Genomic DNA, 21,899 nt, shown 5'->3' on the forward strand with positions numbered 1-21,899 from the left:
TTGATTTTGAGTGTTGAAGCGGGCAGGAGCAGCCAAAGAGCCCAGTGACAAAAAAACAAAAATGTTGGAGAGAGGGGAGCAAACCGCTGAGAAACCAAGCAAGAAAAAAAAAGGCATTATATACTAGCCTAAAAGTAGATTGGTCCATCCGTCTCGGCGCTGGCGCACTAGGCGTGCTGCCTATAAGTGTAGGCCTATGTACGGCTTAATTCGGCTCCACCCGACCAGGATGCGAAGCCTCGAATTTCGCCGAGGTCCTGGGACCGCATCGTCGGCAACAAGCGGTGATGGGCCATCATTCTTGACTCATCGTTAGTCTGAGCTTCTGGAACCACGGCGACCACGAGGCCCACCCCCGGACGCGAGTCACGCAATCCTAAGGAGGGGGGAAATGCGGTGTGACCCTGCATTAACCGCTCCGGGGTCCAGAAGCGGTTTAGGCCCTAGTTTTCGGAGTCCGGAGTTAAAAGTGCCCACCGGGTGTTCCTGGGGTCGTCCGGGGAGGATCGAGTGCCCCCCACTCGGCTGGACTAGCGAATTGAGGGGTCTGGCTCTCTGAATTACCACCGATTGCAGACCCTCAAAATGTCTTTTATACTATTAGCGTCTCGAATAGGCTATTTTACTAATGTAAATATGGCTCGGTCTAGATACCTACCCGAACCCTGAAGTTCAACCGGTCCTGGAACTTGCTATCACAGGTGCTATTGGACAAAATTACTGTACAGTCCACGGATCGTAGTCGTGAGTTCGTGTCTTCGGGGGCCAAGTATGGCACCACTGAGATTATGTACATCTCTGCTTTCAGGGGGCTGATAGTGTGCCAGATCATCCGCAAACCAGCGGCTCTTCGGCCCCCGCCCGAGCCTTTCCTTATAGATAGATCATCCTCGACGTTAATTTATACACAGACCGGCATTGAAAAGTCGAGTAGGCGTCCGTTTGATCAACATATAGCACTCCCGAAAGTACAAGATAGCCGGAACTTCAACTTGGGTTGGGCAAGACTCTGCGTATTTCCGGTTCATTGGGATGTTCATGAGGCTGCTCGCGTGGTGTATTGGCTTCTCTCCCAATAACCCTTGACTCAATTTTGGAGATTACTGCCAATGGGTCAGGACATTAGATGACAATTCTTGATGTCTAATTGCTGTTATATTGTTGCCTTGAGCTTTCCCACATATCTCGGTGACTTCCAGGTTTAGTCTACAAATTATGTTGAATATTTAAAATCCAACCGAGTTCGTTTGTGAAGTACTGAAGTGCCTTAAGCAACGTTCAACTTACCAAAGTCCCTTCGAGTCGTCAATAGTATGGCACGTGTTAAGGGGAAAACAACAAAAAATGCCACATTTGTTCTTGTTAAGTTGATCTAATATTGAGAAAGGTTTAAAAGTGTTAGGGCAATCTGTTGTACAACGTAGTGTTCGACTGAAAGTGACTTGCCTGGGCACTATTCTAATTCAAGAAATTCTATGTCAGTGACGAGAAACTAGGCCTTGCATATTGCGTTATTGTGTGCTGCACTATCACTAAATATTTAAACGCATTATATCGCGGTTATCCAATTGTATTAGTGTTGGAGTGCAGCAGATCCTGCAGCCCAAACCTACAGGGATTGGCGAGCAAAAGAAAACATACGAGACAAATAGGAGACTTCCCCCAAGTCTTAAAGAAAGAAATCGTGAATTTGCCAGATTGTCCGCTAAGTTATCTTAATTCAATCGACCACAGCATTGTTTGCAGCCAAGTTCCTATAATTCAGTCATCTCTTCGGATTCCAATCGAACTCGCTAAAATCAAGCTTCATAATGGCATCTTGGTTCAAGGAATTTAAGTCAAATGAGCGCCCATGGCTGTTGGAGTTGCGCTCATCCCAGACATTCATTGTGTTTACTGTTTCTCTATCTATGTTCACGGTATTTTCCAACTTACTCCCCCTTCCAAGTTTCCTCTAGCTGAGTACGAGATAGGATCTTTTCCTCTATGCCATGGTGCGTTCTTCATCGCCTTTTAACCGGCTTTTATCTCACAAAGGCAGATTGTCCCTGTCATGCCAAGAGCGTTGGTTACCCGGGCTGGGATTTCGTTCGAAGATCGTATGTGAATAGCAAAATGGCTGCTCGAGTTCTGTACCGTCTATTAACATTACAACAGGGGAGTATTGGAACAGTGTGATGCTCGTATCCGAGGCTGTGGCTGCTCTCGTCTGCAGCCCCGTGTTTGGCTATGTGCTAGATAGATCAGGAACACGCCAGGGACCGTACCTCTTCGGGCTAGGCCTCCTTTTTGCGTCAATGGCAGTTTTGACCCTAGCCCGATCTGTCATCTGGTACATAATTGCACGAGTGCTACAGGGTGCAGCCACAGCCATGGTAGCTGTCGCCGGTCTAGCTATTGTAACGGATGCAGTTGATAGGAATCACCTTGGCCATATGATAGGATACATTGGCACATCTATGAATCTCGGCTTTATGACCGGCCCAATGCTGGGCGGGTTGGTATACCATGTTGGTGGCTACTACTCAGTTTTTGGGATGGCGTTTGCAATTGTTGGTCTTGACTTCCTGTTACGGCTGGCGGTTATCGAGAAGCGAATCGCCCAAACCTGGCTCACACCGGCCAGTAGCGAGACTGCATCTGAAGAAGGCTGGGTTGGGTACGTACCTTATGGGACTGTCGATAGAAATCTCAACAAGAAAGTGAGCTCTCAAAAATTCGCCTTTTGGAAGTTGTTACGGCAGCCTCGAATTCTGATCAGCTTGTGGGCGGTGATTGTTGGAGCCTTGGTGATTTCTGCATTTGATACAGTAAGTAATTCTGCGAACTCTCCCTTCCTATGACTGCGTTAATGCCTGGTTACTCTACAGACACTACCGATTTTCGTGGAGAATATTTTCCACTGGGATGCCCTGGGTGCTGGCATGATTTTTTTGCCTACTGCAAGTGCCGCAATTTTCCAGCCTTTTTTTGGTATGTTGGTGTATCTCAATTGATCGAGAACCATCAATTGTCCTTCTGACGTCTCATGTTTGCTTGTAGGCTACCTAAGTGATCGACTCGGAGCCCGAGTTCTTACGTTTACAAGTTTCATCCTGCTAGCTCCTTCTCTCATCTGCCTGCGGCTGGTCGAGGACAATACCATCCAACATAAAGAAATTCTCTGCGCGATACTCGTCCTCGTCGGCATGTGTCTTGATCTCAGTGAGCCAGCCCTCTTGGTTGAAATCCAGCGTGTACTAGATTACATGGAAGAGGTACGCCCGGGTATTTTTGGTGAAAAGGGTGCCGTTGCCCAGGGCTTTAGCCTTGTAAACATGGCGCATTTTGGCGGACTAGCACTTGGACCTATGTTAGGAGGTTTTATTGACCACCGCTACGGATGGAAATCCATGACTCTTGCTCTAGGGATCCTATGTGCGGTGACTGCAGTACCAATGCTCTGGCTTGATGGAGGGTCAGTTGACGAGGAGTTGGCGCGTGAAGACTTGGAGAGAGAGCCACTGTTGGAGTAGATGAGGATGTACATGTATAGTGTGGCACAATAGTCGTACTAGGAAATTTACAGGCTTTCATCAACATAATCTTTGAAAGTATTTCTTCACTTGCGTCCCACTGTTGGGCCTGTACTTCTGCCCCAGTAGTCACTGTGCAACGTTGCCGGTGGAGATCATCCCGCTCGGGCGCCGGGATCGTGCCCTAATTGTCAATCTCTGGGTCCCGCAGCTACCAAAAGGTAGCTCTTGGACTATTTGTGTGAGTCTGGGCCATTAGTCTTAGTGGGGATACGAAAGTATTGAAAGGTTTCTTTTTCCGGCAGCATGCGGTCCGATGCCTTTCCTCGTGCATAATCCCTGCAATTATTGTTTCCCTAGAAATATGCGGGTTTCAACTCTGCAGCGACAAAGTAAAGGATATAAAACTAGAGAGTCTGTAAAATCCATTGCTTTTTGCTCCATTGTTTTCTTCGACCATCGTGTTTGTTTGTTGTCCACGACAAGTCTTTCTAGTAAATCCTTACCCCTCTTCCTGCTAGAACAGATCAATATCAAATAATACAATGTCAATATTCTGAACCAGTCATGCCAAATTTCTACAGTTACACAAATTTTCAATTGAATTGAGAAGAACTTCGGTCCCCTCGGCTAACTAACAACAATTTAAAAGGTGACAAGCCCCTACATATCATTCCAAGACACCTCTGTCACTCGAATCAGCCAAGATGGGATTCCTCCAAAGGCTCTGCAAGGCCATTAATAATCTCATATCCTCTACGGAGACCTCAATTACCTCGAATTCGCATACACCAAATGACGAAAATGCACAAGAGATCCAAAAAGGGAAGTTTATCTTCCCGGCTGAAAGCGATCTTCACGAAGCCACTATTCTCGGGTTCCCGTCCCGGTGTTCTTTGCCTCCAGACCAGTACGATGCAGTATGTGGCGAGCTAATTCAGCTGGCCGCAGCAATAGCAGAGTTTGAACCCGTTCGCCTGTATACCCGTCCAGAGGACATGGAGCTAGCTGGGGCCCTGGTCAAGGCAACTGTCAACAGGATTTCCCAAGTCACGCTCATCCCATGCCCAATCAACCACTGCTGGGTGCGTGACACCGGCCCTGTATATGTGCGTGATGCAACAGGGGAATTTCGAAAGCGCCGTTTTGCCATCAACTTTCGATTCAACGAGTGGGGCGGCAAGAAGCCGGAGGATGAGGGAGTGGCTTGGGGCCAACAGTGGCCGCTTATGGATGACAAGACACTTCAAGAAAATACGGATTTCGCGCGTTTCGTAATTTGCCACGACCGCAATCCAACGCTGGTCACACGCATTGATGCCCCAATCCGTGCTGAAGGCGGCGGTTTGGTGGTAGATGGCGATGGAACCCTATTGATCACGGAGAGTAGCATTGTCTGCAACATCCGCAATCCAGGAACTACTAAAAGCGATATTGAGGAGGAGCTGAAGCGGTTGCTCGGTATCGAAAAAGTGGTCTGGTTCCCAGGGCGGCCCAACGTGGACATCACAGATGTGCACATGGACGCCGAGGCGCGTTTCATACGTCCCGGTGTAATTGTCTACTCGAAACCCTACGACATGGCCCCTGATCTTTGGAAAGAATTGTCAACTGAGATCCGCGAGATCCTGGGCCGCGAGACCGACGCGAAAGGGCGCAGTTTTGAAATACATACCATTGAAGAGCCAGATCCTCGTGGTTTGGTCAAATCTGCCGACGATGAGTTGGCCGCTAGCTACGTCAACTTCTACTTTGTGAATGGCGGCCTGATCATTCCCAAGTTTGGTGACAAACAGAGGGACCAAAAGGCTCTGGAGATACTGCAGGCTCTGGTCCCTGAACGCGTCGTCAAGCAGGTCTACACCAATGCTATTCCTCTTACCGGCGGAGTGCTGCACTGCGTCACGCAGCAGGTTCCTGTTCTGGAAGATTGACGGTAGTCGACAATAAAACTGGCCAATCGACTTGGGCGTTTGCAGGTTGGTTGGCGGGGACTACCTGTACGGTAGAGATTGACTTTTGTATTATTTTTACTTTTCTGTTATAAAAAAAGGAACTCTTTCATCACCTTCCGCATGACAATCCCCCTAAAGTCTACAATCCGAAAAGACCCCATGCAATGTCGCGTGTTCACCAGTCTCAGCTGTATTTGAGGCATTAATCATGTGTTCTGTCCTGAACCAGCACCTTTGACCCCAGTTTGGAAATAGACATGACCTAGAGCTTTTAAACAGGACCAGACTTGGAGTCATGAAATTTCCAACAATACCGGCACCTCCGTGCCATCGATTAGGAAAGCATTTGTTCACGTCGGTCAGCCAGCCACTGCAAGAAAATGAAAAGAGTACCCAGTATTCTCCACATGTGCAGCTTGAATTTTATCTCGGGAACACGTTAGAGAGGAATATTGAAACGCATTCTCGAGTGAAAATGCCCTCCGCGACACACTCAAACAGCTACATGTTACTCAACAGGCCGAGCATCCCGACACCAATAAATCCGATGCTGTAGTGTAACGGAAATTCAGATCCCTCGGCAATGAGAGAAGACTGAGTACCGTCTACAGTACATAGTCCAAGGTCAGCAGTATGCTATAGACTGATGCATTGCCTATCCATTTCTGGCCCATGATAGTATTCCATCTTGTACCGCAATTCCACCGGTTCTGTGACTTCTTGACGCTGTTCCTGCATTTATTAGCCAGGATTATGGTCTTTTATTCTTTCACACAAGCCTTATTGTACATTGGTTTCGAGAAATTGAAATCATAATGTAATATCGGCTCAATAATCACTGTAAATACCAAAAAAAAAAAAAAATCTCGCTCGAAGCCCCAGGACACGATGCCGCATGCTCAAATCAGCATTGATGTATGTTAAGGATGATTGGAGTACATGTGTGACGATCATCCGCTGTGATTGCCAGCACGCCCCACGGAAGCAATGTTACGCCATAGCTTCAGATGAGATGCTTGGTTCCGAGCTGCGGGAGTAACATAATATCGATTCGACCGATGATTGACAATATTGATGCTAGTTGAGTGATCCAGCTGCCGGGGAAATGCAGGCTTTTGTCTACCCAGTTTCAACATAAGTAAACATATTAGAAGGCACACCATTGGCTCCATATTGGAGCTATATTGACCTCCACACTCGCATCTCTTTCATCCTGTGCGACGCGATCGTAGCGCAACATTGCTATTTCATGCAAAACTTGGTCAGCAACGGCATTTCATTTCTTGAAAATGCCGCTCTTTATATACTCGGCTGACCCGGCAAGCAGGGAACTCTGGAATTTACCACATGTTTCAAAATTGTATCTCGGTATAGTACTCTGTATGGTAGGGTGGTGGAAATGCACTCTCATTTCAAAACCCTCCAATTCTGCCCTGTGCTCCTGAGTCGTTTCTTCTCTGCCATTATGGATCTCTTACCTGCACCACGAGACAATATCATTCCCGCAAAACCAGCACTCCGCACTCTGGTATACCGAAAGCCCACACCGGCTCGGCTCATAGACCATACAATCGAGAACCACATCGCCAAACTAGACAAGTCATCAGTCGTTGGTGGTGATGAGTCCTTCTTCGTCGCAGACCTCGGCCAGGTGTCCCGACAGCATCACCGCTGGACACATAACCTGCCCGGCGTGCGGCCATTCTATGGTATCGTCCTCAATTTCCCCCTCTCAGTTCCATATGGCACACATCCAATTCCCAGATACTTAGATGTTAGATGGAGAGTTAATGAGGAAATTCTTTTTTTCAATGAACAGCGGTCAAATGCAACTCGGATCCAATCCTTCTCCAACGTCTCGCTGATCTAGGCACAGGCTTCGATTGCGCCTCGATCGAAGAAATGCGCGCTGTGCTAGATCTCGGGATTGACCCTGAACGTATCCTATTTGCCCACCCGTGTAAGGCACCAGCAGCATTGGTGTTCGCTCGACAGGTCGGCGTATGCCATACCGTTTTCGACAATCTTGATGAGTTGGATTCCATCAAGACCTACATGCCGCGCGCGCAGCTTCTGCTGCGCATCTATGCCAATGATGACAGCGCGCTTATATGCCTGGGCGAGAAGTTCGGGGCACCCTTGGACGCCACGCAGGCTCTACTTTCAAGAGCATGGGAACTAGGACTAAATGTAGTTGGAGTCAGCTTCCACGTTGGTGAGGATTAACTCTAATTTTTACTACGATCAATTAAGCAAACTGACATTTCCAGGGACTGGGTCAAGTGATCCGGCATCTTTTTGCAAAGCAATCACGCACGCACGGATAGTATTCTCACAGGCCCAGCAACTCGGTTTCCGCCCCAGCATACTCGACATTGGTGGTGGGTTCCAGGATAGCCAACTCGAAGAAACAGCTGCTCGTTTGCGCGAATCGGTCCGCTCTGAATTCCCATCCGGCGTAACCACCATCGCTGAGCCAGGACGTTTCTACGCTCGAAGTGCTTATACCCTGGTATGTAGGGTGATTTCACGCAGACGCCAGATAGGCAGTGCAGCCACGACAGGTGTGCCGGATATGCTGTACCAAAATGATGGTGTCTACGGGAATTTTATGAATGTAATCATGGAGAAAGAGGTAATGGTACCACATTTGATTCGAGACGGGAAACACAAGCAGACCACACGACCTACAAAGATATCAGCCGAGAAGGAAGATGTACAGTCAAGGGCAAAAACAAGACGTGAACATAGGTATTCGATCTGGGGCCCAACATGTGATAGCGTGGACTGTGTTGTTCGCGAGGCGGTACTGGATGCGGAGGTCCTCGTTGGCGACTGGCTCATGTATAAGAATATGGGAGGTGAGTGATTTTGGTACATTTAAGGCTGATTGACTGATTGAATTTCTTGCCAGCATATACTAGCACCACTGCAACACAGTTCAATGGGTTCACCAGCACCCATGATACCCTCTATGTGAACAGCGAAGCCATTGCAGAGTATTAAGTTCGATGGCAATTCCTTACCCAAGGCCAAGATATATAATTGCACGTGTTGGACTTGGTTCTGGTACGAAATAGAAGCGTATACAGTTGATTTCTCAGGATATTAGATATTGCTACATGTTGAGCTCTGTTTAGGTCTAGAACATGGTAGTTTGAATTATAGTTCGGGCCGGCGTTTAGCATCTTGAAAAGGAACTGTCTCTATTTATCCCAATTATAATCTGTACCATTTACTTGATGTGGTTATTTACTCTGGACTATTGTTTTCTTCACGGGAGATTCTCCGTCCCCACTTTGGGGACAACCCTTGGAAGCCACTGCAATGCGGGGGCAGTGGGACATGGATAATCTCCTTGGATATGCGTTTCATTCAACTCCGTGCCCATATAGCCTGTGTTCCGCCAAAATAGCCTATTCTGAGTCCACGCATCCTACCCTAATTCACGCATTATACGTCAAGTCATCTTGTCTCTCCCATACCGATACGGCGTTCAATGCGGCCTGATCATAGCCATTGCGATTTCTTCACGGCTAAATTCAACCTTGTACACTGTCTCCCGCGTCTCAAATAGACTAATTCAAGTCTAGTTCATCGTCAAGCGAAGTCCTTTCTTTCGGTCCAAAGGAACAGTCTTTGATTCTTGATGATCTATTCTACGGAAACATGGAAAATCTTCAGCGAAGGACGTCGCTATATAAATGAGCAAGCATAACCTCTGCTCTCTAGGAGACCAGATTCAGTTTCATCCACAGAATTCCGCACGGCAACATATCGTTTTACTCAGTCCTTTTTGCTGCTCCCTGTCTTGTAGAGTTTTCTATCTTTCTCCTCCGGAACCATGATTTCCAAGGCAGTCACGCTTTCTCTCCTCGCCGGCAGCGCTCTCGCCGTCCCGCTCGAGGTTAACATCGCAAAGCGAAGCTGCCCGAACATCCATGTCTTTGGCGCACGCGAAACCACCGTATCCCCCGGCTACGGCTCATCCATCACGGTCGTCGATGACGTTCTCAATGCCTATCCAGGCTCTACCTCTGAGGCGATTAGCTACCCGGCATGCGGTGGGCAGGCCTCGTGTGGCGATGTCAGCTACTCCAGTTCCGTCGCTCAGGGCATCGCGGCCGTTGCCTCAGCTGTGAACTCCTTCAATTCGGAGTGTCCCGACACACAGCTCGTTCTGGTTGGATACTCGCAGGTTAGCTGGGTCTCCCTAACACTTCTACGGGGAAAACTGCGTTCTAACCAGGCCCAATTGCCATTTAGGGCGGCGAAATCATGGATGCGGCTTTGTGCGGCGGCGGGGACCCCAACCAAGGCTACACCAACACCGCGGTCCAGCTGTCCTCGGCCGCAGTGAATATGGTCAAGGCGGCCATTTTCATGGGAGATCCTCTTTTCAGAGCAGGCTTGTCGTATGAAGTTGGAACGTGCGCTGCTGGAGGCGTAAGAACTTCTTCCTTCCTCTCCTCGTCCGAAGTTTGATCCTGACAATGCAGATGCAGTTCGATGAAAGGCCTGCCGGGTTTAGCTGCCCGTCGGCCAGCAAGATCCAGTCATACTGTGATTCCTCGGATCCGTATTGCTGCAACGGCAGTGACGCCGCAACCCACCAGGGCTACGGGGTCGAGTACGGTTCACAGGCATTGGCCTTCATCAAGACCAAGCTGTCCTCCTAAAGTGGATCCACTACTACCACCACCACCACCACTGCCACTAGCTCGGGGTCTGGGGGCACGTCTACCGGCACTGTTGCAGAATGGGGAAAATGTGGTGGAGAGGGCTGGACAGGAGGAACGGTGTGTGCGAGCCCGTACACGTGCCAAGCGGCGAGTGCGTACTATTCGCAGCGTCTCTAAAGTAAAGTGGTTTGCGGGTATAGTCTGGGGCATTGATCAGAGATGAGGAAAAGCAGAATCTGACATCAGATATCCTAGTAGCATTTAGTGGAACTGAGCTGATGACACTGGAGCCATGGTTCACTCCATGGATCTGCAGACTAGCTGTGATGATTTTGATCCCTTTGTAAACAATGCTGTATCTCTTGTCTTTCCGGTTTTCTTAACGCTGACTCCTTCATACAACCGAATTTCTGCCGGTGAAGCTAGGAAACGCCCGTCTCTGTCGTTTCTACTAGGCTCCTCGTACGCCCATTGTATAAGCAGACACTCGACTCTGGAACGGTGCATGCAGATCTCTTAGAGAAGTGAGATGACCCACAGTGGATAATATATTTAGGACGGTCCATCATGAACTCAATTGAATTAACCAGAAAGGCACTAGAGATAATGAACAGCCAGCATTCATTCCACGTAAGAGTACATAACCTCAGCTGTCGCGCAGCATCTATCAACAGGAGAAATTTTGCATCTAATCTGAACAGAAATGAAGATGAAGAAGGGTTTAGCTTTTTCCAACAAATAAGAAGTCAAAAACAACGCCGGTATTGGCTATTTCTGTCATAGGAATTGGACCACGAGTGGAAGGATGACAAACAAGAAATAACAGAAGTGGATATCAAATCATGATGAAAAGCGTCACAAGAAATAGGAATAGAAGATTAGGCTAACTTAATGAGAGACAAGAGAGTGTTCGCAGGATAGGAGGGGTGGGATTGAGGACCGGTTGATTCATGTCTGTTCCATTCCAGCCATCTGGAGGTCCTCCTGGGGTCCGGGCTCGGAGAGGAGAGGCTGCTTGATATCCATACCGTAGAGCTGGGCATCAGGAGTAGCCATATCAGGCGGGACTTCAGAGACCCGGTCTTCCTTTTCCTTCGGTTTGGTGTCTCGCTCTGGCCGCTTGCGGCCGAAGCGCTCGCACCAGTGTTCGGCACTGACGAGCGTATCGTTGACGACGCCGCTCACTTGGGACATCATGTCAAGCCCTTCCTGGGCCAGAACTAATATCCGATGTGCATTGATGGTGTCATCTGAAGACGCAGCGGGCGAGTCGGGCGGCGGCTGGGAGTTCGACGCGACCTGGAACCGGTGTGGCAACGATGTCAGGTGCCGACGGACGAGATGGCGAGCATTCTCGGGTAGAGCGCCTCCGGCATACTTGGACACGACATCCACAACTTGCTTCAGCGTAGACAGGACGTCCGCCTTGACAGCTTGGATGCGCTGCTGTAGCAAAGATGCGCTTTCGCCATTAGCGCCGTCCTCTAGGTCATTCTGCGGCTGCCCTTGCCGCTCCTTGTGAGCTTCCCACTCGTTCACAGCATTCTGGAGAGCCACAATCGCTTTCCCGAGTCGGCCATTGGCCCACCGCAGCCATGTCAGACAGTACTGCAAACTGCGCAGGGATTCGTCGCTCATGGCGACTCCAAGCCCCGATGTCGAAATGACCAGTCGGCTCTGCCACGTCGGTGGGACTTGTCGACCGGATTTGGGTTTCTCTTCGTAGCGCGGAGATCGCATTTCGTCGTATGGAGGCAGCGTCTCGGCCATGGACAGATCTGACGAGCTCCGAGTCCGCGTCGCGGGCGTCGTATCGCCAGGTCTCCGCTCTACCTCCATCTCGGACGGGGACGCAGCGCCGTTCACTTTACGCCGCTTACTGCGCTTTGTGTCGGATGATGTTTCTCGTCGCTGTAGTGCCCAACGTAGACCGCTCTCAACACCGGTCTTGCGGCCGACTGTATTAACAGTGCTTGCGACGGGGGAGCCGATGGTGCGCTCAATGAACTCGGCGCTGGACTTGAAACGAGGAGAATACGATTTCGAGGTGGTGTACGCGGACACAGAACCGTTTATGGCAGAGGAGATCAGCGGGTGCGAGGTTGTCAGTAGAGACAGCAGCGGCTCTGGCTGCTGAGGGTCTGGTGAAGCGGTAGCCGGGATGGACTGCCGATATGCTTGAGGAGATCGTGCGAAATCTAAAAATAAAAAATAAAACATCAGAATCAAAGTGAGCGAAATGGCCGAACAGGACTGCCGTCTACCGAACCGAGCCGAGCTTCGTATTGTGAAGGCAACATACCTGAACGAAGACCTTCCAGCGCTTGCGCGGCCTCGAGATCATCCATGGACAGATCACTCTCGGCACGACGGGATCGATCGTCTGTGGGAGGTGGTGGGTTGCTCTCGGCGTGCATCACGGAGGAGAGAGCATTCTGGGGAGGGAGACGGGGAGATATCGGCGTCACCGAGAGCGACGGGCAGGCGGTATAAGAGGCTTCCAGCGAGGGGAAGGCCGTCGCGGCGGATACAGAAGCTGGGGCGGTGGCGTGGGGAGCAGCAGCAAGAGCAGTGGCGGACTCGCTCACGGTAGATAGACTAGTGATGTTTCGGGCAGGTGTTCTTTCCATGGCGGGTCAAGGAAGCAAATGATGGACGGAGGAGGGAGATACACGTGAAAGTGGAGCGGGCGTTAGGTAAGTCGGCCGGAGTACTTGGGCGCCCATACATTATCGTAGGCGCGAGCAAGTACCATATCGCCTTCACATGTCTCAACGTTTTACCAGCCCAGGCCGACGAGTGATCGTGTCCGGCCCCGAGAACATACAACCCAATAATCAGTCTCTTCGGGGCATCCCAGCATCTCTCCAGCATAACTTAAAATAATGAAACTAAATAATAGTGATAATGTGATGCACCGGAAGACTACCCTCCGTCACATCACATGTGTGTCAGGTAGAAAGGACCCCCCCCCCCATCCACTCTAATAGTAAGCCGCAAAGGACAGAATTAATTTGAGTCGGACCAATCGTACAATGTAGCCGTTTCCGGACTGGCTGAACAGCATGTGATGGCGGGGAGGATGATTACACCCAGGGCTCACTAGCGCACACTATCTCCGCCCTAGTCAGTATGAACCGATGCCGGCAGAGGGCTTGAAGCACTTTAGGCAGAATTCCTGCGATACGGCGGGTGTCCGTTTTTGGCCACGGGTGTGCCGGGGGGGCTTACTTTAGATGAAAGGCATATTTATGACTGGATCCAATTACCCAACCGATGCCATTTAATAGGATATCATAGTCCGGCACTCCAAACAGGATTAAACACAGTTCTTTCCAGGACGGACACAAGAAAACAATTTCACCATCATCCAGACTAACCAAAAGATTCACCGGGCGCCAAGGACAACTGCCCAGGGCAGAGACCACTTCAGTCTCTTCTTCCCCCCGAACCCACCGACTTATCCGTCCACAGATCTGCCTCCCGGGGAGCGACATGCTTAGTCTTGATCGTCAATTTGTACCCAACAATCAATATGAGATACAGCGGGATACCGAGATACGACGCCACGAAAGATTTATAGTTGAAGTGCCGGCGACCGGCCTCGAACTGGAACGAATCGACGACCATAGTCACCGAGATAAACAGACATAGGATCAGAGCGAGAAGAGTTCCGGGGAGGCCGAAGCGGGCTTTGCAGATAAGCGCTTCGTCGGGGACGCCTTGGGCTTTGCGGGCTCGCACGAATGAGATGTGCGTAATGAGAATAGATATCCAGGTGAGGAGACCGAGCATCGTTACGCTGTTGACGAAATACCCGAACACTGCGGTGGAGTCGTGGCCGATATTCAGGTATGCTAGCGTCGTCACGGCGCAGCATACGCCGAGTGCGTAGATGGGGATGCCTCTGCGATTGGTGCGCGACAGGAAAGCGGGTGCTCGGTCCTTCAGGGCGAGATCACACATGGCCTTGGCGGCCAGGTACAGATCGTAGTTTGCAATCGACAGAGTGCACATGAGGATGCAGGCATTCAGGATGTCTGGCAGGACGGATATGCCCGCCAGGTAGATCGCGGCAACGAACGGCGAGGCCGCGGCGTCTTTGGAGGATGCGCTGTGGAAAGCCAAGGTCACCGAGTTGTGCGGAACAATCATCCCCAGCAGCGTGATCCCCAGAAGGTGAAAGACCAGGATTCGGTAGAAGGTATACTTGATCGCGCGCGAAGTCGCTTTGTGTAAACACGGGGTCTGTGCCATGACCCCCGTTCTCTCGCTCCCAATATACGCAAACATCGCGGAGGATATAGTGCCGCAGGTCATATAGAACTTCTCGATCAGGCGATTCTCATTGGGTGGCCCAAATGCCCCGGGGGATTTCCAATATCGAAACCCTTTGCGATCATGATCCGGTCCACCGCCCAACGCGATGACGAGGGCTAGGAGCATGAGGCCGGACATCATCACGATTTTGAAACACGAGACATAAAACTCCATCTTGCTGGCCAGTCCGCGGCAGAGGAAGTTGAGCGCGGTGATGATAACGAGAAAGCACGTCACCCAGATGCCCGGGTTGACTCGTTCAGCATCAAGCCAGTAGGAAACCACCAACGTCGCGGCTGTAAGCTGATTCGGTGTGACAACGGCATACTTAAGCCAGAAGCTGTCAACCCCGTTGTCAAAGGGAGATTCAACCCCGTGGAAAAGCATGGCACTCACATCCAAGCCAAGCTAAATCCAAGTGCCGGGTCACAGAATCGAACAGCTTGATCGGCAACGGTGTAGGGTTTCGGCAACCAAGCAGCGACTTCGCCCAGAGCAGAGAGAACCAGGTAGGCCGTGAATCCCACGACCGTATAAGAAATGATCACGGCTGCGGGCTGCACCGCGTCAGTGTGTTGAATGGAAGGTATCAGGCTGGCTTACTCCGCTTCTGCTCATGATATATCAGCCAAGTTCTCCCGAGACAAGACGAGTTCACTTACATCGACAGCGCCCTGCCCGTGCCAATCATCAACCCTGTCCCAATCGCCGACCCAATGGCTATACCCCCGTTAGCGCTCTTCTTAGCAGGAGAACCCAGTACAGACTCATGATGCCGACCTGCCGAGGTGTCAGTTCGTCGTAGATGTCGGCGAAACCCGTTGGTGTGGCATCGGAATGAACTACCGTCACAGTTGGCGCAGCGCTTGGTTCGGTATGGGCATGCTCTAATGGAGGGGGATCAGACGTGCTGGGCTGGCGGTGGAGCTGGATCATCTTCTCCAGTCGAGGGCAACCAAGCCCAATAGTCACGAGCGGAAAAGACGATCCATGTAGAGCGAGAGATTGCGGGCGAGAGAAAGGGAACAGGAAGAGAGAACCAGGACGGGTCCATAATCGCGGCAGGTGCGATGGAGAAACAGAATGGACGAAAGCAAGGCACCAGATGAGCGCAGAATGGGATATATTTCTATATGCAACGAGTTCTCCGGCAATCAACAGAAAGAAAGGAAAGTCGTAAAGCTACCATATCTATTCCATGGCCATATCAAGGCCCACATCTTAAGAGAACACAGTATGGCCAGCGTCTATAGTTAACTGTCTTTCTGGAGACTGCAAAATCCCCTTGAAAAAAAAAAAAAACAGAAACAGAAACGCCCCTCCGATAACAAAAAAAGAACCCCAATCAAGGTCGCAACAGACTTGCTCCCTCGAAAGAGATATCCGTGTAAATGTGTCAAACATTACCACGAGTGGGTGGACGGATGATCCGGAACGACTGGCGTTCGCCGGGACAAAACAAAAACAGGGGCCGGGTATGCGTGTATAGGAGAAAAGAAGTTATCATTCAGTTCATCGCGACATGAGCGAGTCGCTCGACTCCGTCCGAGGGAAGATGCGGGTGTACAGCGAGTCGCTGGACTCGGTGCGCGGGAAGTGCCGCTGGTGTTTGCGGGAAATCACCCGGTCCGTGTACACACCCGTGGCGGTACCACGCACAACCGCCTCGAGATACTGGCGGAAATCGGCGGGCTTGAAATCCGGGTACAGCTCCTGGGAGGTCAGGTAGCCGAGATACTTGGCGTACTCGGGGTTGTTGTCACCGCGGATGCCCCATGACAGCTGGTACTCGGCCAGATAGCGGGGGATGAATTTGATCGGGTCGAAGGGGTATGTTTCGCTGGCCTGGCGGGCAGCCAACACTCGGCTCCAGATCGTTTCTTCGGGGACCTGTGCTCCGAAAATTAGTTAAGAGATTTCTTGTGAATCGGGCCGAGTGGTCTGTGCACGTACGTAGAGCCGCTCAACCTTCTCCTCGCTGATTTCCTCCATGAGGTCGTAGATCTTGTTCTGTGTCGACACGGCGTTGTAGGCAAGCACCATTTTGTTCAGCGTACGCGGATCCAGGATGATCCGGGCCATGTAGCGGCCAATGTCACGCAGGTCGGTCAGTGCCGTGGGCGTGTTTCCGTCTCCGATGATCTCATCGTTGCCGGATGTCATGGCATAGTCGACGCGTCCGGAGGTGAGGCGGGGGTAGGCGAGCTGGTACCACCAGCCGACGTCGACGATGGTGTATGGAAGCCAGAGCTGACGGATCTGGTTGTAGACAATCTCTTTCTGTAAAGCGCACGAGATTCGTTAGTCTCTTGATGCGATTCCGCCTCCTCGATTTTTTGCAGACATACCTCATCGCGAAGCCACATAACGCCTCCCGGAGGAGCCACGGTGATGAAGCCACAGGGCACGAATCGCTTGACGCCCGTTCTCTTGGCGGCTTTGGCCAGTGGGATCTGATCGTGCTGCTCGGCAGGCCCGACACAGCTGATCACCACCTCAATGTCGGCCAGAGCCTCGATCAGTTCCTCCTCGGAGGCCTTCAGGTCGCACTTGCGGATTTGGACCCCGCGTTCCTGCAGCCGGGCGACCGCAGGCTTGTGGGCGGAGACGGGACGGACGAGCGCATACACCTCCTGTTCAGTATTAGCATGGAAGAGGCACCACTCGTAGAGGGGAATCGTACAAAACGGCCATCCTCGAGCAATCCGTTGGCGATGGAGCCTCCGGTTTCACCCGCCGCGCCGACGAGCAGAACGCTGGTCTTCGACATGGTGTGTGTATGCGGCAGAGATGCAGCAGGCGGGGCAGTGATGGAGATGATGATCGAGCGATGGTGGTGCGGATGGGAGTTGGGGGAAGGGGAGAGAGAAAGGGAAGAGAGAAGGAAGAAGTGAGCGGAACCAGTCTCAGGTGCAGGCGACGTTATAAAGCAGCGGTTCCCACCGGTGTAAGGCGACTACCCACTTTTGCGGTGGACGACGGTGGGTCGAGGTGGGCTTGGTCACGAAGGACGATGACAGTGGTGTCTGGGGATTCTGCGTCGGACGCACTGATTTCAGATGCGCTGATTCGATTCCGTGATGGTCATCAACATCGGCATTGATCTCCCCTTGAATGAGTCGAGACCAAAATATTTTTGCATTCGGCCGGTCGGGATAGCCCGAGTTACGTCATGCCCGGCATCCCGGTATGTATCACGTTAGAGAATGGATGGTGGCCAGTGATCGAACTATTACATGCAAAACGAAGAAGAAGGGCTATCTGGTACCACGACTGATTTCCGAAGAGTTTACCCTTCCTCACCATATGCTGTTGGCGCACATCCTGTAGGAGCTTAGCGGTCTTGGCCGGGCAGTGACGAAATGCCTCTCGTTGGTCCGTTCAGCCCAGCCTAATCCCAGTCCTGATCGCCCGGGCAGCCAGCCACACCCGCGACCAACAGACTGACTGACTTTTACTGTCCTGCCATTCGGGATACTTCCCCCCCGCGTACTATGATTCTACCGTCTATCCGCTCTGGCTCGCCCTCTCACATGCACCTACTCCCATCGTCCTCGGAACGGGCACAGGAGGGGCAAGAGTGGGTCGCAACCCTGGATTGGAAGAATTGCTGGATCGAGTAGGCGGGCGTGATGATCTCGGAGCGGGACTAGAAATCGAGGAAGGAAAGCCGGGGACTCCGTTCATATTGACCAAGTACAAGAAATGCCATGCCCCTCCCGTTTCGTCGCCAATCTTGATCTTTCATGGATGAATAATCCATCCCACAGCTTGTTGAAAACTGCCGGGCCATGTGCAAGACCCTTCCCCGGCCATCCCCCACCACGAACTAACTAGCAGTAATGACGGTAGCAGTCCTAGGATGAGAATCAGCATGTTTATTCTATGATTCCAGGCCAATCAGAAACTCCAGAAAGACGGACCTTTTCGCACGACTCGTGGTATTTGCCGTTGCAGTGCTGCGCCCTGGGAGTTAGCATTGACTGCCTGTTCAAGCGTTCGGGAAGCACTTGCCTTCACGCAATCATAGTAATGGGGCTTGCACCCCTTATTGGGGCCGCCCTTAGCCGGCTGGGGTCCTCCGTTGAAATTTCCGTCTTGGACGATAGCACCGTCATCCGCGACGGTCTCGGCCGGGGAGGCGATTGCCAGCGCGGCGAAGAGGAGGGTCAGGTGGGTCCAGGGACGCATTTTGAGGAGTGAGTATCTGGCAAGAAGGTACTCAGTATTGAATGTAGATGGGTGTGTAAGTTATCAGACAGGGCATATGGTCCCTTTTATAGATCGACGGTAACTCTCCCTCTCCCTCATCCCTGACACAGCTCTGTGTCTTACGACAGCTCGAAGTGACCGACTAGGTATCTGCCCCTCTCGCTTCGAGTTGCTCACTGGCAATCTCGCGTCCACGACGGTCAGTCTTACTAGGTTGGGAGCAGAATTAAGTGTCAGTTTGATTCCCTCTTGTGCAACATCGCATCCCTGGCCGGTTACGAGTCTGATGGGTAGAGGCATCAAGCAAGCAAACAACGGCCTTCGCCAAATGCTTATGCTTATGTCTAACCGAGTGGTTCGGTCCTGCAGTCAGCATGGAGGTGACTGAGCAGTTGAAACTTGGGGTTTCACTGCAGAGCCTTGGATCTGTTTGGGGAACTATATGCTCCGAATAATAGACCACACCCGAATATTCCCAGACACTCGATCCTGCATGGCCTGTGTGCATGGCAGAATTTAGTCCAGGCCTCCATCTGGGTACTCGAGTCAATCCAGCATGCGAAATAGTAACGCAGCCTTGATTCAGTCACGTAACTCCTACTCTAAGGTGCCTCCCACCCTAAACGCCCAAACTCCGCGCCATACGTCCCTTGACATTCCCATCCTCCACGAACCGTTCCATCTGGCGCACACCCCACAAGTCACCCTGACAATACACCTTGATGGTCAGCGTAGCCTTGGCCAGGGTCTCCTTCTGTTTGAGCCTGAGTAACGCTCTCTGCCTCCGTCTCTCCTCCATAATAACCGCCCACCTCGCCCTCGCCTCCTTCAGCCGCCGCCGCCGCTCCCTCCATGCCCGCCTCCACATAACGGCCTGATGCATCATCATCAGGTTCCGGTCATCGATCCACCCCCAGTGCCGGCACTGGTTTGGCCAGGAACAGGGGCAGTCTGTGGACGATGGCGCCGTGCCGTCCGCGTCGGCCATGTCCCACTGCCACCTCCGCAGCTGGTGCATGTCCTCTGCGTCGCGGCAGAGAGTTAGCACACTCGATCGAGAGAGGTAGTGTTGACGGACGTGATAGTCGACCTGGTAGTGTGCGAAGAGAACAGCAAGCTCCGCATCGGGCTTGGGGTGCTTCGAGAGAGCTGAATTGAGCTTTGTTTCGACTAGTTCGTAGTATTGTTCGCGCTGGGAGACGGTGATGCGTTTCCAGTAGGATGGGTCCTTCGGTCGGGTCGCGCTGTCGAGGGGAGAGATGAACTCGTCTCTTGAGGGGTTGGTCGTGAAGAAGGGTGGGTAGTACGTGGTGATGTAGATGCCCGAGTCAACGTCAGTCGTCATGCTCGCTTCGGTGACTGCGATGCGGCATTTGGTGCAGCCCAGTGCTTCTTGGAGTGCATTCAGCTGGGTGGTGGTTAGTGATGAGACTATGATAAAAGTGTAGGCTGCATACCATCTTTTCCTCCTCCCTCTCCTTCCATTCTTTCTCTTCCACAATAGCCGCCTCGGCCTTCCTGTCGATCGTGTCGGGTGGCACCTCTGTGGTGGTCATAGTACCAAGAACTCCCATACTGCAATCAACCGCCTGGACAGATGTAGGTAAAAGGTGTGCAGACCACAGCAGATTCACCGGGCATGTCCTTATATCACACCGGAGGGAAAGGCAGTGAATTCGTGTCTCATTGACAACAACACAAAGAAGGAGATACAATAATCCATGGATGGCAGTCGCTGTCAATCCAGGGTATTCACTGTTCCAGACACAATAAAGCGACCAAAATAGACCATACGTGAATGGATCATGGTTGTTCTTTGTTTATAAGTTTCTTTGTCACGATCAACTGACTGCAGTCATCTGAGCGGAAGAATGGCGGATGTGGGGCGTGACTCGATCACTAACCCAACAGTACAGAAAGTCATCAGGGTGGTTTGGGGCATTCCTCTGGTGATGGTTTAGGGCGGGATCGGGCTGACTCGAAGTTGAGGAATAGTATATGTGTGCCTCAGGCACCTCTTTCCTAAAAAGGAAGGCACACTATGTCACTCATGTTCAGTAAACAACGTATAGAGTAAATATTGAACTATACTCGTAGTAATGGCCTGCTCGAATAGTAACCACCAAAGTACAAAACAACCGATCCCACCCTTCCACACATTCCTACCCTCCCAGCCTGCCTCTCTCTTCGCATCCACACTCCACCACGCAGCAACCGATTCACAGTTCCATCTGCATTCTGCTCACCATGAGTACCTACACGCACACAAACCTCACAGGCAACAGCACATTCACCGAAGAAACCCAGATCGACAAAGCCTCGCTGGCCATGCCGATGCTCTGTCTGCTCTTTGCTTTCCTCTTCATCGTGTGCCTATACTACCAAGTTTTCTGGAAATGCACCAAACGAGGTATTCGCTTGGTTCGCCGTGCTAATAGACTAGCGCGCCGCAAGATTGGGCAGTGGAATAGAAACCTGCGTGAAGGACGTGGGCTCTTTCAGGAAATCAACAACCACCCGAACAGAAACACGTATGAGCTTGATGAGGTAGTGTCTCTGAGTGATTCGTGGATTTTATCTTCTTCATCTTCATCTTCTAATTGCTCCTCGTCTTATTTGGAACATGCTTCTGGTTCTGGTGCCTCTCTGATATCCTGCCCGGCTGATGAGAGCAACGCTCACCATGGCACCGATCTTGAACCAGATTATGGTGGTTTCACATTCAACAAGGTCACTTGGTCCAGCCAAGATACAACACTGGTCAACCCAGCGGAGCTTCCACCTATTAGCAGCGACCAAATCGCTGAGGATTCGCATAACACTTCACCCAACACCAGCAGCAACGATAACGTTGACGCTGTCGTTTTCGTGACGGGCCCCGACACCCCTAAGGCGCAGTGGGGGCTTCCGGCTTACATCCGAGGGGCTGATGGACCGGGTGCTTTTGTGGATCGTATTGTAGATTGGGCAGTTCAGCGGTTCATGGGGGGAGCGGCCGATAGCTTCCTCCTGCGACACCAGCTGGTTCCAAGTGATCACGTTCTGCCGACCGAAGATGATCACGAAGACACCAGCCTAGGCCATGCTGCTTGACTTCACCAAAGGTATGACACTTTGTTCTGGTTGGTGCGGGGATGGCTTATCAGGGCTAATGCGGCATCGCTGTAAGGGATCCATCTAGAGCTGACAAGGGTCGGTGCAAGGATTGTATGGGT

At 51.5% G+C, this 21,899-nt stretch overlaps 8 protein-coding genes across 8 annotated transcripts; 4 read left to right on the top strand and 4 right to left on the bottom strand.

Moving 5' to 3' along the window:
* Positions 1-3,042: 3,042 nt before the first annotated feature.
* PFLUO_LOCUS5653 (uncharacterized protein) lies at positions 3,043-3,515 on the top strand (the record flags this gene model as incomplete). Its single annotated transcript, XM_073783120.1, has 1 exon — positions 3,043-3,515. A coding segment is annotated over one exon (473 nt), but the record flags the coding sequence as incomplete, so codon positions are not given.
* Positions 3,516-4,222: 707 nt separating this feature from the next.
* PFLUO_LOCUS5654 (uncharacterized protein) lies at positions 4,223-5,449 on the top strand (the record flags this gene model as incomplete). Its single annotated transcript, XM_073783121.1, has 1 exon — positions 4,223-5,449. One exon carries the CDS (start codon positions 4,223-4,225, stop codon positions 5,447-5,449), a length of 1,227 nt encoding a protein of 408 aa, XP_073639708.1.
* Positions 5,450-9,314: 3,865 nt separating this feature from the next.
* Positions 9,315-10,149, top strand: PFLUO_LOCUS5655 (carbohydrate esterase; the record flags this gene model as incomplete). Its single annotated transcript, XM_073783123.1, has 3 exons — positions 9,315-9,668; positions 9,737-9,916; positions 9,976-10,149. The coding sequence occupies 3 exons, from the start codon at positions 9,315-9,317 to the stop codon at positions 10,147-10,149; spliced, it is 708 nt and encodes a 235-aa protein (XP_073639709.1).
* A 951-nt stretch (positions 10,150-11,100) lies between these two features.
* PFLUO_LOCUS5656 (transcriptional regulator opi1) lies at positions 11,101-12,782 on the bottom strand (the record flags this gene model as incomplete). Its single annotated transcript, XM_073783124.1, has 2 exons — positions 11,101-12,350; positions 12,455-12,782. The coding sequence occupies 2 exons, from the start codon at positions 12,780-12,782 to the stop codon at positions 11,101-11,103; spliced, it is 1,578 nt and encodes a 525-aa protein (XP_073639710.1).
* Positions 12,783-13,581: 799 nt separating this feature from the next.
* Positions 13,582-15,408, bottom strand: PFLUO_LOCUS5657 (amino acid transporter; the record flags this gene model as incomplete). Its single annotated transcript, XM_073783125.1, has 5 exons — positions 13,582-14,812; positions 14,869-15,029; positions 15,076-15,082; positions 15,135-15,192; positions 15,240-15,408. 5 exons carry the CDS (start codon positions 15,406-15,408, stop codon positions 13,582-13,584), a joined length of 1,626 nt encoding a protein of 541 aa, XP_073639711.1.
* A 576-nt stretch (positions 15,409-15,984) lies between these two features.
* Positions 15,985-17,242, bottom strand: PFLUO_LOCUS5658 (uncharacterized protein; the record flags this gene model as incomplete). The annotated part of the gene is made up of 4 exons (XM_073783126.1): positions 15,985-16,362; positions 16,426-16,752; positions 16,821-17,105; positions 17,156-17,242. The coding sequence occupies 4 exons, from the start codon at positions 17,240-17,242 to the stop codon at positions 15,985-15,987; spliced, it is 1,077 nt and encodes a 358-aa protein (XP_073639712.1).
* Positions 17,243-19,303: 2,061 nt separating this feature from the next.
* PFLUO_LOCUS5659 (uncharacterized protein) lies at positions 19,304-20,258 on the bottom strand (the record flags this gene model as incomplete). The annotated part of the gene is made up of 2 exons (XM_073783127.1): positions 19,304-20,092; positions 20,142-20,258. The coding sequence occupies 2 exons, from the start codon at positions 20,256-20,258 to the stop codon at positions 19,304-19,306; spliced, it is 906 nt and encodes a 301-aa protein (XP_073639713.1).
* A 673-nt stretch (positions 20,259-20,931) lies between these two features.
* Positions 20,932-21,777, top strand: PFLUO_LOCUS5660 (uncharacterized protein; the record flags this gene model as incomplete). Its single annotated transcript, XM_073783128.1, has 1 exon — positions 20,932-21,777. The coding sequence occupies one exon, from the start codon at positions 20,932-20,934 to the stop codon at positions 21,775-21,777; it is 846 nt and encodes a 281-aa protein (XP_073639714.1).
* Positions 21,778-21,899: the final 122 nt, after the last annotated feature.

Source organism: Penicillium psychrofluorescens (genome assembly GCF_964197705.1).
Source record: "Penicillium psychrofluorescens genome assembly, chromosome: 3".
NCBI lineage: Eukaryota > Fungi > Ascomycota > Eurotiomycetes > Eurotiales > Aspergillaceae > Penicillium > Penicillium psychrofluorescens.